The 20254-nt window shown below is 32.7% G+C and overlaps 1 protein-coding gene across 1 annotated transcript in view; it reads right to left on the bottom strand.

Moving 5' to 3' along the window:
- MS3_00008350 (uncharacterized protein) overlaps positions 1–20254 on the bottom strand; it is a 141083-nt gene that overhangs the window by 19095 nt on the left and 101734 nt on the right. The window contains exon 4 of the mRNA XM_051216712.1: positions 1083–1647. Within this exon, the coding sequence (XP_051065303.1) occupies positions 1083–1647 (565 nt within the window). The remainder of the gene's footprint in view (positions 1–1082; positions 1648–20254) is intronic.

A 20254-nucleotide genomic window follows, 5' to 3' on the forward strand; every position in this document is an offset into this window, starting at 1 on the left:
AATTCCATGTGTAAATTATGACTTTTAGTGTTAGTTATACAAGTTGATCAGTATACTTGTATTATAATTTCTCTTATTACGACCCAGCTACTCTTATTGCTTAGTAATCTTGGACACTACTTCAGTCGATAAGTCACCAAATCAGAACACGGTTGTACAAGAATGTAATTATAATTCAAATAACAAAGGTGGATGGAAGTAGGAATCACAATAAGAAAAACGTTAGTACATTTATAATTTTTACATAAGAAGATTCTAGAATATTCTCTAAGTATCCACTAGCGCGGATTGGTTAAGAAATAGTTATTCAGCTTACCCTAACACAGTCCTGCACGGAACATGCTTTAATTCAATCTATATCCCGCTAACACTAGTACTCAGAGAATACTATTATAAAATTTCAGGTATGAATAGATAGTTTTGAAGCGTAGTTAAACTACTTAGTAAGAATGCATCCCTTTATACAATGGACGTTGAGCCATTTTGTGGTATTTAAACTATTCTTATACTATTTAGTTGTTCTAAATTAAGAAGTAAATGAAGTATTTCATGAATTTACTGACTGTTCGGCTGAACTACAGAAGAAGCTCGATACTACCTGAACGGGGTTTGTTTGATGACCAAAATCAGTGGTTGGAGATGTTAACTGACATGGTTAAGAATTAGTTACAGTAACTCAGATGTACTCACTTTTTATCTTCCTCTAGGTATTGAGTCCAAATATTTCTTCATACGTGCCGTATTACTTCGTTTTTTCGAACCATATTCTCAATGTCGTGTCCCTTTTGTTATCATTACAACTAAATTATTTCAGTCACATTCCCTATCTTTCTTCTGATTTCCATCTCATCCTGCTAATATAATATGGCAACTTGGATCAATTCACATATGTGCCATGCTCTATGTTGATTATGATAGACTGATGAAGCGAACATTTGACAGCTTACGACTTAGTAGTTAAAAGTCAAGTAAATTAACCATTAAAGCCTCACTCTCCCACATAACCCCAGCATGTTACGAATATCAATACCGAGTTACTTGAAAATGGCCATAATGATAATAATAGTAATAACCACACTTACGAGATGTCGGCAATGGTGACTGACTATGCTCTCGTACTGAAAGTCCAACTGTTGATTCTATGTCACGTGGGTAATTGAACATATTCATATTATTAAAGGATAAATCTTTCGAGTGACGAATACATTGTTGATTATATGATGATGAAGGATGTGTCTGATAAGCATTAGTGTATAGTGATGATGATAATGATAATTTATTGGATTTATTCTCATTTACACAAGTAACGGTATTAACAGAATTAGTAGAAATACCAGATATATTGGTAGTACAAGCATTATCATTCCTGCTATCAATTGAATTCTTATAGTTTTTACAATTTTCTAAACTTATATCAAAATTGCCCATCGTAGTATGATTTCGACTGTTTGTTGGATATTTTGAATCGAACTTTAAAATGTCACCATCATGTTGAACAGTTGTTTCATGTGGAGATTTTTGGGAAAAAGCTGCTGCTGCGGCAGCCGCCGCCGCTGCCGCAGCAGCAGCCGCTGCACCACATCTGAATGAATCATAAAATGGTATAAATCCAAACGGATTAGGAACACATGATGGGAACTGAGTAGTCTGTAATCAATTAAAATAATAACAATAAATGATGAAATAAAGAAAAACAAAAACAATGAGAGAAAATGAGGAATTGGAATTTCAAATAGCACGGCAGCTCTAAATTGTGTTACTTCTTGTTCGTTTGTCAGTATGAATTAGGCAACGGTTATATAACCCGGTTTCAAGTCAGATTGTTTGCATTAAAGTAAGTATCGTCACCACTACTACTAATAATAATAATAGCAGTAATAATAATATCGAACTGTCAAAACTGAACTAGGCAGGGTCCAGCTTAAATACGGAGTCTATTAGTTGAAAACCTAGTAAGTATCAGTTTTACTTCAGTTAAATAAGATGAACACACATTCATGATTAAATACCATACTGATCTAATGGTTAGGCGCTAGTCGGGAAACTTGCATGCTCTGGGCTCAATACACTGTGAACTGATGGGAACGCAGTGTTGAGAAATTTCATGCTGAGAGGATACAACTGTCTAGTGTTTCATGATTTCAAATGGTTACTTAACCAAAATCAATGTCCATAATGTAAACTACTAAAGTCAGAAATTTCTACAAACCGTCTATACTAAAAATACATAATTATTCTATAAGTAGAATTTAAATATGAACTGCAAACGAAACAAATTTTCAAATCTGGTCGGTGAATGACACAAATATTGATGAAGTCAAGAACACTACCGAATAGATAGAGTTAGGTAAAAAAAAAAAACCAAGCTCATGACAATAATATTGGTAACAGCCACTTCATTTCATAAAATGTATTTACACAAACCATCCAGCTCGGAGAACAAAACTCCACCAAAATCATCCACCTGAGCTACAAATCTTCTCCACCGTCACAAAACACAAAATTACAACATCTAGGAACCGAGAGTTGATTGAAATAGAGATTAAGAGAATATGAAATGCTTGAAAGGATAATTTGTATAAAAAGAAGACTAGATTATTAAGGAATTACAGATAACAATTATTATGAAGATGAAACCAGATGTATGATTAAAAATATAAAAAATTACCAGATAATTACTCTGCTAAGTTGAAACTTAAATATATTGCAAGAAGTTTGGAGGTATTGTTACATTCTAGGATTTACGGCATGAATTCATTTTATTGAGGCAATTACTGAAAACTAGGAAACACTAAACAGACATTTCGTCCCAGTATGATACTCCTCAGGAATGTGTATAAGTGACTCCAAGGTTATCGAATCCAGGTCTCATAAAGAATGAGTAACCGTTTGATCACTGGAGTTATAATCCTGTGGTTTACATTTCTGAATTAGATCGATTAACGATATCTTTCAATCCTATTGATGGATAACTACCTCTCATACACGATAAGATTGAAACCAAATGATCAAGACTTTCCACTAGAACTCTGAGAATTGTTCCGTGGTTCAATATTTCCTGATTTTCAATCACTATTTAACAAGGATCAGTTCGTCATCAAAAGTCCATAGACATAATATGAACATAATACTATTACGCCACCGAATTAAAATGTAACAGTTCAAATTTTCCACTTCAATCACTTTGCGATACAGAGAGATCTAAATCCCAACATAATATCAGTGAGTCAATGACACAACCAACTTGGTCCATTTCACAGAGTAGAAGAAATATTATTAGCTAAACAGCTTGACCGTATGCAAAGATTTTGCATAATTTGAACGATAATTTTCATTTTAAAAAATGACAAAATATTCTTTTAAAAAATCACTCATCTTAATCATGATGTACATTTTGGAGAGAAAAAGTCACAAAAAGGTTAATTATCATCTCTATTTATTATTTATTTAAACCCATAAACATTGGTACAAGAAGGCACCAAACAGATATGTGCCACATAAATTATTCGATTTACGAGAGGGCTAGGATACTGCCCGGGTGCCCGAACCGAAACAGGTGGTTTACTTGAGGGGCTCCACTCAGAGCCTTTGACCTAGAAGCCTGATCCACAAAGCAGTGGAGCAATGTAAGGAGATGTAGTCCCGTGGTAGTCGGTGAGCGACGATTGGTTCATACGCCATTTGTTCCTTCAGGATACTGGAGCCCATGTACACCATTGGTTTGGGGGCAGAGTTTTCCAACTCCCCTAAATGGACTCTCCGTATCCACCAACCCGGTTAAAGCACAGAATATTCGCTTTTCGTTTTCTCAATTTCGTAAACAAAACCCTTGATGCGGGAAGGCAGTGAGTAGGACTTCCTTAGCAGTGTTTGTAGGCACATGGTCATGTGAGATCATTTGGAGAGGGAAAGTTGACTCTCCTCACTCTCCACCGTACCAGGGTATCTCTATAGTTCACTCTCAATTCCTATTTTAATCGCACATTATTTTGTAGAGAAAAACAAATCAACAAATGAATTCTATGTATATCATTTAACCTGTAGGTAATTAATTACGTTAACTTGATGTATGATACAAAAAAGAGACAAGAGAATTTAGGTATCCATAAATTATGCCTCTCAAATTCTGATGAATATATACACATAAATATATATATATATACATTCTTTCCAAAAAAGAAACAACCGAAAACAAGAAGCCAGTATTATCTCTCTGTGTGAGATTTATCATGTACAATTAACTGAAAATAACAATTACCATCATTCAAAAATAATTATCAGAAATGATCAATTACTAATAAGATAAATATGCATTATCTACCTATCTATCTATCTATACTATTACTATTACTATTATGATTATTACTACTGAACATCGACGTTCATATCACCGTCAGAAGAGTTTCATAAAATTAAGAAGAAAAACAAAACTGGTTAAAAAAGTATAATCAATCTGATTGTTAATTTTCTTTTTTGGGGGGGAGGGGAGAGAGGGTTAGGGGAGGGTATGTATAGAATTCATGTCAACATAAAATAAGATAGAGACGACAAAATATCATAATGTAATTTAATATATCCATCAGTGTATTCACTACATAACTGTATATATGTATATACATGTATTAAATATGATTGTAAAATGTTCATTGAGCGTATAGACATGTGTAATAATACCACCAGTGGTAATACATCATGATTAACTATCATAACAACAATAATAGTACTTATACAGATTGACTATAATAAAAAGAGAATATAGGGAAATGATATTGTATCTGATTAAAATTATCATTATTTACTTGATAATATAGACTGACTCATAACTGTTTATATTTTTATTTACTAAACTATTTGTTTGTTTGTTTTTTTCATGTTTATTTATTTACTTTTTATTCTGTCACTTATTCTCTCTCGCTCGCTCGCTCGCTCGCCCGCTCGTAAGCTTATGAGCTTGCTCACTCACACTCATGCCCTCAATCGCTCACTTGTTTTTTTTTTGCCTTCTTTCCTTCTTTTCTTCATAGGTTCACTAGTTCTATTTACCTGATTCCTATTATTGCCATTTGTACATGTTGAATTAAATGTTGTTGTTGTTGTTGTTTTACTGAATAATAGTAATAATAATAATAATAATAATAATAATAATAATAATCTTGACGATGGTATAACAATACCATAACCGTTAGGATAGAAATACTAATACAGGGAAAATAACCAAATATAGAATTGAAAGAAACATAGAGTAGTTTTCTCCCTTTCTAACATCAAAGTGACGAATAACAATAATAATAACCAAGCATAATATAACATATCATAGATATGAGAAAGATCAAGAGAGTAGAAGCAACAAGGAAAGCTTGAAAAGGGATGGACAAAGGGAGTTAATTAATGTAATCAATTATTGTAGAATTAAAAATAAATAAATAAACAATCAACCTTAACAACAACAACAACAAAAACAAAACAATATCAACTACCAAAATAAATTCGCTCATAAGCCAATGCAAACAATATATTAAATGATAGGTATTCATTAATTAAAAACAAACAAACATGATAATTGTACTATACTACTATATACTATGTATATCATTAATATTATTATAAACGATAATGACAATGACACAAAGTTAGATGATATCTCTTCTACCTGTTTGCTTCGTTGATTTTTTTTGTCTGTTATTCCAGTAAATGATTCTCATTGGCATTAAAACATAAATTATCATATGTATATAATATCAGTTAATAACCCTAGTCGTAGTACAATTAATACTACTACTACTACTACTACTACTACTACTGATAATAATAATATGCATAGTACTCATCACATTGACAATAGAACGCCTAATACATAAGAGAGAGAGAGAGAGAGAGAGAGGGAGGGAATATCAGATCAACATTAATTATACTTTATAAGCTGTATTACAATTCAACTACACTATCAAAATAGATATTAAGCCATAATTTAAACAGGAGAAAAAAAAGGAATTAAAAAAACCCATCTATCTATTTATCTATCTATCCATTCTACTCTACCACTATTTCTCTTTCTATACATATGTATACATGACTAAATCATTGTGTAACGGAGTCGTTTTAGACATGTGCAAATAAATAAATAAATAATAGAAGAACACAATATAGACTGCCGTATATCTCGCTGTTTCTCCAACTCCAATGTAAACAGATAAAAATAGACCCATAAAATAAAGATATATATATATAGAGAGAGATAAATAGATAAATGACCGAAGAGAGGGTGAGAGACACAGAGAGATAGAGCGAGAAAGGAAGAAAGGGGAAACAGATCGCAAAAGATTAATAATAAGAGCCAAAATTAAATGGCAATATTTTTATGTAAGTCTTAATGTGTGTGTGTGTGTATGTATGTATGTATGTATGTTTGGCTTTTGTTAATTATCTACATATCCATATGCATCTCATCTAGCATATTTATTGCTGATTAATGATGATAATGTTAATGACATTACTGGCCACATTTATCAACTACAAAAAAATGTCGAAATTATGATAATATTAGAAACCTCAGAATCATTATATCTTTTCTAGTATGAGACTGTAGAGATTATTAAATTTCATTGAAATCATGAACTGCATAAGGTTATACAACCATTGAAAACCTGGAAGCATTGAATGGTCATTTCGTCCTAGTATGGGATTCTTTAGCATCGTACGTATTGATTGAAGTATTCGCACGCGAGACGAAAGGTCTTGAGTTCTATTCCTGCATTAGCCATGATGGATATGAACTGTTGAGGAGTCCTATACTACAATGAAACGATCGTCCGATGCGTTCAGGTTGTCAATGATGGTCTGGCATACACAGATTCATAGTGTCAGTGGAAATAATCATATCTCTAATTCCTTGAACTCTTATAAGATATATATAGGCATAGAAGATCTACCAGAAATTAATGAGAGACTATTTAGTTAATCCTCAAAACTAGTGATTCGATTTTTTAAAAAGATTAGCTTGAGAAGTCATTATAAGTTTAAGTTAATTCCTGTAATAGATTTATACCAACTGAAAAGTAACCATTGAAAGCCACTTAAAAGTATTGGTCAAGTGTTTTGTCCCTAGTATCAGGTTTTTCACAGAAGTGAAGTTCCACAATGCTGTTAGAAGGATGAAACCTAAGATGTTCAGGCTTATTGGTCAATGTTTTAATCTTAAATCACTGAACCAAAAGATCTTAGTTCATAATTCTAACTTCGAATAATTCTCATGATAGTCATTCTTTGACATTATATGTATATATTTCTCACTCACTTTTGTGTTCTCACTCAAGTAGTCAGTTAGGGGTGGGGGTTAGCGCGTATGACACCAAGTATCAGTATCAGATTTTGGACACCGCCCGTCACAACAATTAATAACAACTGTTTGATGATTCGCACATCTGGATTTCAACAATCCCTATCTAGTTAATACACCATCAATCAATTAAGAAAAATCAACATCAGTTTGTCCTCTGAAAGCGAAAAAAAATCATACTACAATCTTAGTTTCGAATCACATGTTTCTCTTCCATATCACCATTGAAAAATTCTGTTTCAGGTTTACTGAATAAGTTGACTTTTAAAAAAAATTGGATAAATATCATTGCTCATATATAGACTTGTCAATAAACGGATAAAATAGCCATCTAATGCTTTTTAATTTGGATTAATTGATGGTTACAATAGAATTCAACAATCTCCAGAATATCATGGTAATGATAAATCAAGTATACACACCCCTCATTTTAATTGATAATATTCTAGAAAATTAACTAATTACAAAATCAACAGGATGATGATCTTTATCAACTTTATGCATCGATTACATGTGAGATCATACATATTCCTAACAGAATATGTTTAAATTAAACATCAAGTGAATTTAAACTTCACCCGATTGCACAAGCAGTTGGCTATCACGACTCAGTAGCTAAGTGGATAACGCGATGGCGTTTGAAGCGAACGGTACCGGGTTCGAGTCCCGGAGTGAACATCAACTCTGGGATGCAGGTACATCCAGCTGATGAGTCCCAAAATAGGAAGAAACGCACGTCAAACTGGATTCCACTGCTAGCCACTATCCATCTCTGCTTAAAAAGCTTGTAACTTAAGGCTATATCGAGACAATCCACACAGCATCCACATATGCCAACATGAGACTGATCGATTACAGTCCTAAATAACAATGGGAAGATACAAATAAAACAACACCAAATGAATTTAAATAGGCTATTTCCTCAACATTTAAACAGAGTTCAATAGCGGTTAACAGTGGAATACAAGATGTGCGTTTCATTCTATTCAGAACTCATCAGTTGAATATGGCTGGAACTCAGTGTTGATATTCATACAGAGACTTGAACGCAATATATTTCGCTTTAAGCATTCAAAGTGTTATGTGCTTAGCTACTTTGTTCAGATAGCCCCTAACTGAACGATTGCAGTCCTTTCACTTCAACAAAGAAAGATTGTAACAAAAACTATGAATGAATTATGTAACTTAATAGTTGAAAATTAACAAAACTGATCTAAATTATCTGTATTTAATGAATTCTTATCGTAATAGAATGAAATTCGTCTCAATTTATAACAAGATTATTTACTTAATTACCATTGCTTAATAGAAGTAAATCAAACACACACACGCGCACAGAATCCGTTCACTATAAGAAAAAAGTCAACAGAGTAAGACGTATTTACATTACTGTCATAAATTATGTGAATAAATGCAAACAAATGAGGAAAAAAACAATGAGCACGCTGCTATTACTACATAGTTATTTGCAAGAACACACAAAAATAACTGAATAGAAAGCAATAAAGAACAAAACATGAAAAAGCGAAGATGAGTGGTGGTTAACAGTGGAATTCAGGACGCGCGTTTTACACTATTTGAGACTCATCAGCTGAACTCAGTCGGAACTTGAACCCAATAACGTCCGCTGTAAACGCCAACGAGTCATCTACTGAGTTCAAATAGCCACTAGCTTGTGCAATGGAAAGTTCATTTAATACTATTAAAACACAAATATTCGTACAAGAAGGCACCAAATACATAAGCGCCACATAAATTACTCGGTTTATATGAGGGCTGGGATATGGCCTGGCACCCTAACCGAAACAGGTGGTTTACTTAGGGAGCTACACCCAGAGCCTTCGACCTAGAGGCCTGGTCCACAAAGCAGTGGAGCAAGGTAAGGAAATGTAGTCCCATGGTAGCCAGTGAGTGACGATTGGTCCATACACCATTGGCTCCCTTAGGATTCTGGAGCTCCTGTGCACCATTGGTTTGAAATCAGGGTTTTCCAACTCCCCTAGATGGACTCTCCGTGACCATCAACCTGATTAAAGCACTGGATATTCGCTTTTCGTCCTCTCAATTTCGTAAACAACACCACAATGAGAAGTATCAAACAAACAATACAAAAATGAATTAAAACATGAATACAAACATACACAGAGAGAGAGAGAGGGGGGAAAGAGACGAACATGTATAATAACAGGAAATAATCAAAGAAAAAAAAGAAAAAAACTACTGTTTTATTGAAAACCCAAACAATCAGTCAAAACACACTTGTTTACCTAAGAAACAACAAATGAAAAAAAAGAAAAGAAAAAGGGGTAATAACTACCAGTTTAATCAATCAAATCAGACTTAATTTCTGTAACCAAAAAAAAAGAAAATTTAAGACAACTAATTCTGATATATTTTAGTCATTTCTATCCTGTTTTAAATCGTTTTTTTTTTGAGGAAAAAGAAAAAAGACAACAGATTTTCAAGAAAATTTCATGTTTCCCTTCAAGTGTATTTTTTTTGTTTGTTTGTTTGGTTGGTTGGTTGGTTGGTTGTCATTCAAAAATAGAACATTCTAAAATGTCTACTAAAATTTCAGTCTAAAACAAAAGATAGATTGCTTACAATTTCCTACATGTATTGTATTGTATATATATACTTAACTAAGTAAACAATAAACAAATAATGCACAAAATGATGTAATACAATCCTAAAAGATGTTTAATGATGTAATCATTAGATGATATTGGAAATCATAAATAGAATACTGATTATGTATACAATATGTAACAGTTGTAATGGTAGGAAAGTTTGATAAATCGATCAAATAGCTTATTCAGGATATGAAAGCAACAACAACAAAAATCTGGTTAACATGAATGAAAAATACTTTTGTTTGAAGTACTTAAATGTAAAATTTGGTTATAGGATTTGGTCAATACTCAAAAACATAAATAGTTTGATAATAGATAGTAAAGCAGTTAGAAATGATGATTAATTCATTTAGTTTGTATACTTGTCAAGTTTTGTTAAATCTGGTCGTTAATGAGAACTTTCTTCGGTCAAACTATATTATCGGTGGTGGAAACAATATATGGAACTGTATATCGGAAATATGCCACCAAATGCATTGGTACGGCCGAGAGTGGGAAGAGTCAGCTATCCCTCTGGAAATGCTCTCAAGTGATCACGTGAATACAACCACTGTCAGGAAAGTTCTATTCATCGACTTTTCAAGGCGGGGGTGATGTTTACGAAATTGAGAAAACGAAAAGCGAATATTCTGTGCTTTAACCGGGTTGGTGGATACGGAGAGTCCATTTAGGGGAGTTGGAAAACTCTGCCCCCAAACCAATGGTGTACATGGGCTCCAGTATCCTGAAGGGACAAATGGCGTATGAACCAATCGTCGCTCACCGACTACCACGGGACTACATCTCCTTACATTTCTCCACTGCTTTGTGGATCAGGCTTCTAGGTCAAAGGCTCTGAGTGGAGCCCCTCAAGTAAACCACCTGTTTCGGTTCGGGCACCCGGGCAGTATCCTAGCCCTCTCGTAAATCGAATAATTTATGTGGCACATATCTGTTTGGTGCTTCCTTGTGCCAATGTTTATGTGCTTAAATAAATAAATAAAATAAATATCAGAGATAATAGTATATTTTGCATAAAATTTCCATCTCGTTTAATTTAAAAGTAATAAACAAGTGATTTGTCATAGATAGGTTGAAACCATCAAGTGAACAAATGTCGATATCAAACATGGACTACACTACTTTTACTACTACTGTGGTGCGTGCTACTTATATTGATATAAGTAGTATATGACGCGAGTTAAAAAGTAATATCTGGCAGCAGAAGATGAGTAGAAGATCAAGAAAGGAAGAGCGAGAGCACAATGGAATTTGTAAGAAAACGCATGAACAATGGAATCGGAGACAATGGATTGGTGTTCGCAACAGAAACAATCCAGTTTGATTTGATGCATGAATATTTTGCAAATTGACGATTGACTTTATGGTATTCAGATTTTATTGAGATAGCCTGTAATTTATGTGCTAAATACATTCGATTGTCTCTCGTCCGTGTTCTTGTTCACTACACTACTACTAACAATAATAATAACAACGTATTGTGTCATTTAACCAAAGTTAATAAGAATCATTTATCAATATTTATTCTATGTAATTTTTATATTGGATTAGAAAGTTATTTAACACTTGATTAAGTAATAACAACTAGTATTATTTTTGATATGTAATTTGTCTTAAAACAAGTTGAAAAGTAGGCGGACAATAAGTGAACTTTTCGTCTATGGCATTCATTCCCCTATATATATATATATATATATATATATATATATATATATATATATATATATATATATATATATATATATATATATATCAAAATGACAATATTATTGAACATTAGTTATTCATAATGAAAAATATAAATACTATACAATTCTATTGCTTTATTCCCGTCAACATATCAACATTATCACAATATTAAAACGATAGTCATTTTACTTAACAAGTATAAATAATCATGAAAGAAGAAGGTGGAGCACAAAGAGAATAAGAAAGTGTGTGACTAAAGAAGAACACAGATCAATACCGAGAAGGAAGAATAATAGCAATAATAATAACTACAGAGAGATGAAAAGATGAAGAAAATGAAAGAAAGAAAGAAAAAAGGATAACCAAATAAAAATGTGTCAATGTCTCAAATCATTACTAGTAGTAGTACAAATATCATAAGGCTAATGATAATAACAGTTTTACTTATAAAAAAAAGAAACAAGAACTTAGAAATATAAGTAGATAAGAGCTCACTCAACTAAGATGAAGATATATATATATATATATATATATATATATATATATATATATAGGCAGGTAGTAGGAAGACATTACCAGAGTAAAAAAGAAACAGAAAACAGGGAAGATAGACAGAAATCAATCCTGCCGAAGATAGTGTTTTTGTCTTCATTGCATTACTTCATTTTGCATTAAAACCAAACAAATTGCACAAGTAAAAAAGATGAAAACGTGAAGTCATAGCAACAAATATATATATATATATATATATATATATATATATATTGTTGACTGATTTTCACTTTATATGAAAATGCAATAACAGAATAATGTCGGAAGAGACGGAAAATAGATAGATGGATGAATTAAGAGTAGAACAGAAAGAAGCGAAGTTAACAAATGGTGAAAAATTATAAACAGCGAAGTAAGGGAAAGAAATAGAATGAGTTCAATCCAACTGTATACACAACGATAACTTTGTAATCTATACATATATGTGCATAAAATATCTAAGATTTGCTTAAACTTCTTTATTTATCATGAAGTATGAATATAATTTTTAAAAAAAGAGGAAAGATAAATACTTTATTGTATGAGGACATTGAAACAGAGGAGAGAGAGAGAGAGTGGGGTGGGGAGGGAGAATAAAGATGACAAAATAATCAACTAGAAACAAATAGACATGCATAAACGACGTAGAATCCTGTACAGTAGTAGTAGTAAGTCAGTTGAAATTGTCATTATTTTAATAATATTATACGATAAAGATATCCATATATACAACAAAGATAAAGATGTTAAAATAGGCTATGGGTATAAAACGAAAGAAACAAGGGAATATGCTGATCATCACATTTATGATGTCGCATTTCTAATAATCGATTTTCATTTTTTTAAAATAAAAAAATCTATCATTTCAGAAATTCTAATCACAAATCATACATTTTTATATAATTTTCAAGATTTGTATGGTACAGGTTGGTTATTCTGTTATAGCATAAGAATCTAAGTTCTATACCTGAAGGGGGATACTAGAATGCATATTGTTGAGCAATTCTTTAATGTTAAGACGAAATAGGTTCCCAGGGAGTTCAAATTTTCACTACTAAGTGAAGTGATATCAATCCGAGAAAAAAAACAACCAATCTAAAATATGTGCACATTTCTCTACACATTAGTGAGGCCTACATTATGGACGTCATTTTACATGTTTAGCATATGTGAACTATTGTCATATGTATGAATAATGGTTACCATGAGAAATATATGTAAAAGAAAACACACATTTTCAACATTAAAACAAAACAATAATAATAATAACACTAGTAACAATAATAATAATAACAATATCATTATTATTTCAGACAATATAGCACAGATTAGGACAAACAAAAAGATTTCCTAAAGAAAATAGACAAAGATAAGAAAAGAGGAAAAGAGAGAGGGTAAGTAAGTAAGTATGAGACATACAGAAATCCGAAGGAATAATGGACCAAGATGAAAAAAAAGACAAAAACTGAATATAGATATGTGTAACATCATAACTTAGAATTAATTTGAAAACCTTAATGGAAACGACCAATCTGTACCAACACATATGCCCATCATATGTATGACTTGTAAAAAATACATTACAGCTTGTTAATTATATACGTACAAATCTGTGTATGATACATAGATAACCTAGTAAGTTAGTAAAAGGCGAAAGATTTATCCGCAAGTTGTTGCTTCAGAACTGGTCTGCGTCAACACCTGAACTAAGGATAGGGAGTGAAGTAGTCGAACACGTTGACAACTTTACTTATCTTGGAAGTCTGATCAGCCCTAATGGGTTGGTGTCCGACGAAATCTCAGCACGGATTCGAAAAGCTCGTTTGGCTTTTGCTAAATTACGTCACCTATGGTGAAGGCGAGATATCCGTCTATCAATAAAAGGACGAGTATACTGCGCGGCAGTCCGTTCTGTTTTAATTTACGGCAGCGAAACATGGCCATTAAGAGTAGAAGACACTCGTAAGCTACTAGTATTTGACCACAGATACCTTAGAAATATTGCTGGCATCTGTTGGGATCACCGGGTAAGTAATAGTGAGGTTAGACGCAGAGTATTAGGGAATGATAGTAAATCAGTTGATGACATTGTGAATCTTCATCGACTGAGATGGTTGGGCCACGTGTTACGTATGCCTGAACACCGATTACTACGACGTGCAATGCTAACCGGTGTTCGGGATGGTTGGAAGAAAGTTAGGGGAGGCCAAATCACTAACTTCTAGTCTGAGCCATGTTGGTAGATGCAGACTACTTGGTTGGGGTCCGCGTGACTATCGTAACCAATGGTTGGAGACTCTGAGTGACATGGCTCACAATCGATCAGAATGTCCTAGGTTTATACACTCTCTGTCTTCCCTTAAACTGAGAGGTTAAAATCGCTCCATATCTTTCTTTCTACAAACTAATTCTTTCTTCCTGTACTATATCCTTATTGCAATCTTTCTGTTATATATTACCACCTCTGAATTAACTACTTTTATGAATCCGGTATCTATCTTGTTGTGCTAACGAGGTATGGCAACTTAGACCGATGCATAAATGTGCCTGGTCCTACGTTGTAGCTGACTGACTGACTAGTAAGTTAGTATGCATAAATCAATTCAACGATAGAATCAACAGTGTAGTTTTTACAGTAAATAAAACACTAAAGAGTACAGTTATGGTATGGATGAAAAATATGCAGAATGTAATTGTATCAGTTAACTGGAAGTACTATATTAACAACAACTGCGACGGCAACGACTGAAGAAATACTTGATCAATTATGTGATCTCTATACCATCGACAGAATATGTTTAAATAAGGGAAACTGAATATAAGAACTAGCTCAAATTCACACTAACAATATTAATTCCGTTAAATAAAATAAAATATAATGCTTTTGAAATAATCAATTAAATAAATTTGGTATATACCTAGTAGCGAAATCCAGCATGAGCTTTTCATCTTATTTGAAACTCGTCAGTTGTATGTGCAACTGAATCTGTGTTATCGTTCACTATGAGAATTAAACCCATGACTATTTTTTTTAGAATGCCCGACATCTTGTTTATTAAGCCAATGAGTTCAGACATTCCAAATGTGACAAAAGATACATTCTAGATTACATTGATAGCCAAGTAACAAATATAATAAGACTTGTAATATAACTTCCTATAAAGACAATCTACTGAAAATGTATATATAGCAACAGAGACTGATAAATTGTAGTGCTCGGTGTAAATAACAGAAAATTATAGACTGTCACTAATTAATTCAACAATTCACAATTATAAATTCAACCAATTCATCATAAATCCATGGTGATCGCATTGCTTTTCTCAACTCATTCACCAGATACTTGGGTAGGAGCCACACTCTGGTTGTGAAGGCTAATTTTACTATCCGGTTGTTTAAACTCATATAGGCGAAGCGCAGTCTAAACCTGAGACTTAGTAGTCAAAAGTCAAATGCCTTAACCACTAAGTCATTGATACCATAGTAAACCAAACCAAGTTAGAAAAAGTGAACATAATGTAAAGCGTCACATACTGACTGTGTCACCCATAAACAGATCTTCATAATATTTAAGGCAACAGTTATCAATGCGATATAGGGAGAGTGATGGAAATAAGCATGTTTAATTTATCCTACTGTTTTAAATCCACATCATAGTACATATATCCTAACTAAATAGAACAAAACAAGCACCATCGACTCCATAACTAGCTAGTATTTAAAATATATCATCAAATTGTAACTAAAAAAGAGATTAGTCAGTCAGTCACAACATAAAACATTGTACGTATATAAACATCAGTTCAAATTGTCATAATTCATTAATATAAAGAGATCAAATGGTTAAAGCAAATCCTGGAATATTAGAATTAGTGGTAATAGGATAGATTAAGCATTGAAGATAAGATTCGAAAAGAAAATATAAATCAGTAAAATAAAAACACCGAAACAAAATTTATAAACGCAGAATTTGAAGGAAAACAAGAAATAGATAGACAGTTTTCATTGCAAAGAATTTTGAGTCATTTTATTCAAAGCCTTTAACTATTGGTTACGATGCTAAGGAGTGTAATGATGTTAGAAGAGTATTTATTTATTTGAACACATAAATATTGGTACAAGAGTGCACCAAATATATATGCGCCACACAAAACAATGAGAATTTGAAGAGGAGAACGAAAAAAGGTGAGGAGCGTAAAAAAAGAAAGGACAATAACGAACAGAATAAGGTAAGGTAGCGTAATAATAATAATAATGGGGGAAACGAAAAGGTACAATCAGAAGAAATTTTTCAGTTAAGGAAGAAGCAACCACTTTTTATGAAGAAAGTAAAAGAAGGTTACAGCAGGATCGCCACCGGCTTCTATTCTGAGCCATATCTGATAGATGTACAATTGTCATTGCAAAGAATTTCGAGTCATTCTATTCAAAGCTTTTAACCATTGGTTACGATGCTAAGGAGTGTAATAATGTTAGAAGAGAGAAAATACCCAACATTTATTCCATACTTATCAAGAATGTATAATTAAGTAATTGTTTTTTTTTTGCGTTTTTTTTACTTTGAAAAATAGGGTGATTAATCAATATGTACTTAGTAACTAAAGATGAAAATGAAACAAATATAATAATTTAGTTAAAGATTTCTTTAATTTCTCGAAAGTCAAGTCATTTATGGTTGATTAGAACAGTATCATTAACATTATTATTATTATTATTATTATTATTATTAGTAGTAGTAGTAGTAGTAGTAGTAGTAGTAGTAGCAGTAGTGTGGTGTGTGCTACTTATATTGACATAAGTAGTAGATGATCTTAGTCGTGAACAGAAGGTCTGGCAGTAGAGAGACAAGAGGATAGAACAGTAAAGAATGAAAACAAAATGCACTTTGTATGAAAATGCAAGAACAATGAAGTCTGAGTCATTTTGAGACAATTGGTGGACATTTTGCAAATTAAGCATTTACTTTATGATTATTAGATTCTATTTACAAGTCCTGTAAGTTTGTGCTAAATACATTCGATTGTCCCCACCGATGTTCTCGTTCACTACAGTAGTACTAGTAGTAGTAATACTAGTAGTAGTATTACTTGTACACAAAAACAATAATAGCAAATAACAAGATTTATGACCACCAATAAATTTGATGAATTCATTTATTAGTTATGAAAATCTTTTCAGTCATTCAGTCATTCATTTACTACATTTTTTTCTTCTTTCATGAACATATACCATATTAGTTGTACTAACTGAATAGTAAACTTATTATGGTAGTGTATACTTTGTTCAATGTTTCAAGTTCTTTTTTTAGAGAAAAAAGAAGAGAGAAAGAAAGTAACAACAATGACAACAATTCTGAAATGAAAAAAAAGGAACTTAAAATTCTCTAAACATAGACTAGTTCCTGTTACAGAGAAAGCGAGAGAGAGAGGACATGATTTGAATTTTATGAAAGAAAAGGGAACTTTGTATACGCCCTCATTCCTCTATTATTATTATTATTATTATTATTATTATTATTATTATTATTATTATTATTATTATTATTATTATTAGTAGTAGTAGTAGTAGTAGTAGTAGTAGTAGTAGTAGTAGTAGTAGTATGATTGCTGCCGTTGTTCCCCTACTTCTCTTGGAAACCTTACTTATCCATTTCTTTCCTACAGTTCACAGAAAAAGACATCTTTCATATACATATAAAGTTTACTTCGGAAAATCATCATTTATTTAATAAGTCACTTTATTTTAAAAGTAATAGGCATCATTTAACAGACATGGAGACATTTCATTCATATGCATATAGATTTGTTGATAAAATGTATCCGAATCGCTTTTTTTTTAGAGTGAGAATCGTATAGTTTGAAGAGAAATTAAAGGAAAAAACAACAAACTGTTTTTCAGACGTGGAATATTGGGAGAAAAAAATTTTCGATTACTGAAATTATTAGAATGGGGGTTTGTAAAGATTGTAGTGATTTAAATAGTTGAATTCATGGGTCGATCTAAGCTAAATGACCATTGAAAACCTGGAATTACTAGACGGTTGCTGTGGATACGCACTGCTGAGGAATTCCATACTAGGACGAAACGGCCATCCAGTGCTTGTAGGTTTTCAATGGTGGTCTAGCTTACATCGACTCATAAATTAAACGATTATTGAAATGTAAAACGAACATGAAGATTTATGGCTCAAAAGAAGAATTCAAAAAGTGTTTAAGGCTCTCTTAACTAAATGGTTTATATATAAAATGGATGAGATGACGATTTCTTTTTGAAGAACATCGGGAGAAATCATCCATATGAACACGTAGATCATAAAAGTTTACAATTCAATCGTTTAAAAGTGCAGTATTTCATGCATTAAAGGTAAAACAGTTCTAGATTGGATTCACCTAAGATTTTGATTTTATATTGTCTAAATAACCCAGAATAGAATGAAACCACTGACCAATAATTTTATTGTTTTCAAACAGTTTTCCAAACCACATCAGTAATTCATGATCGGATTTTGATCGATTCAAATCGTGTCAGTACTGACATTAATAAAGTATAACAAAACAACAATCAATTATGAGCATTAACATCTCACATCACTAACACAATCCCTTTTAGTATCAACTACTGATTACCGATTTATAGATGAATACAACTTGGTAACGTAATAAATTTTAATATGGTTTAGATTAGAAATCGATAAGTTCCTAGAGATAAGTATCATATCAGATATAGAAAATTTTAAGCCGAGATGGATACGTTCATTAGTGTTCACGTATCTATGTTGAATAGTTTAATTTTAAAATATCAATTATGAGATTTAATAAGTATCCAAATGATTTGAATAAAGAGGGGGGAGGATGGCGTAAGATTGGCATTTTATAGAGATATAAATGAAAGCTTAAAAGTATAACACCGTATGCAAAATAATTTTGACTTAAGTGTTATCAACACCAACAAACCCAGATTTTGCAAGCAAGAGCAGAAAGAGAGAGGAAGAGAAAATCAGTGAAACCAAACAAAAATAAACAAATAATTAAGTAAATAAATGCTAGCTGAATCTACACCAGAAAAATCATGGAAAAATTATAATTGAAAACAACAAATTTTATTCAACCGATTTCAATCATGAATGACACAATATCTATATTTATAAAGATGAATAGAAGTTTGGGAAATTAGAATATATATATATATATATATATTCTTAAGCCCCCAAATGCCCTGGCACGGCTGACAGTCAGAAGAGTCAGCTATCCCACTCGAAATGCTCTCAAGTGACCACGTCCATACAACCACTGCCAGGGGAGTTCTACTCACTACCTTCTTGCATCAAAGGTGTTGTTTACGAAATTGAGAGTACGGCGCTTTAACCGGATTGGTGAATATGGAGGATTCACCGAGAGGAGTTGGAAAATCCTGATTCCAAACCAATGGTGCATATGGGTTCCAGGATCCTAAGGGAAAAAAATTGCGTATGAGCCTATTTTTGGTCACTAGCTACCATGGGACTGCATCTCCTTACGTTGCTCCACTTCCTTCTGCATTAGACCTTTAGATCGAAGGCTTGGGGTGAGGTCCCCTTCGAAAATCCCCTGTTTCAGTTTGGGCACCAGGGCAGTATCCCAGCTCTCGCACAAATCGAATGATTTATGTGGTGAATATCTATTTGGTGCCTCCTCGTACCAATGTTTATGTGTTTGAATAAATAAAATTTCACAGGCGCTTCAAAGCACGCTCACTCGTACATGTGCTTGAATTTGGTGCTTACAATAAACAAAATCATAGTGATTAGTTAGAATGCTAAAAGACAATATTCCACACAAATTAATAATTATTAATTTAGGGGATTTGTAGAGATTGTAGTATTTTCAAAGTTTAATTCACGAGCCTGTCTAAGCTAGACCACCACCGAAAACCGAGAAGCACTGGGCGACCGTCTCGTACTATTATGAGACTGATCAGCAGTGGTCAACCACTATCCCGCACGTAGGAATCGAACTAAGGACGATTGGTCTCACGCGCGAACGCTTAACCTCTAGACCACTGAGCCGACCGACATCCAATGGTGTTA

The sequence above is a fragment of the Schistosoma haematobium genome, chromosome 6 (assembly GCF_000699445.3).
Source record: "Schistosoma haematobium chromosome 6, whole genome shotgun sequence".
In the NCBI taxonomy this organism is placed as follows: domain Eukaryota; kingdom Metazoa; phylum Platyhelminthes; class Trematoda; order Strigeidida; family Schistosomatidae; genus Schistosoma; species Schistosoma haematobium.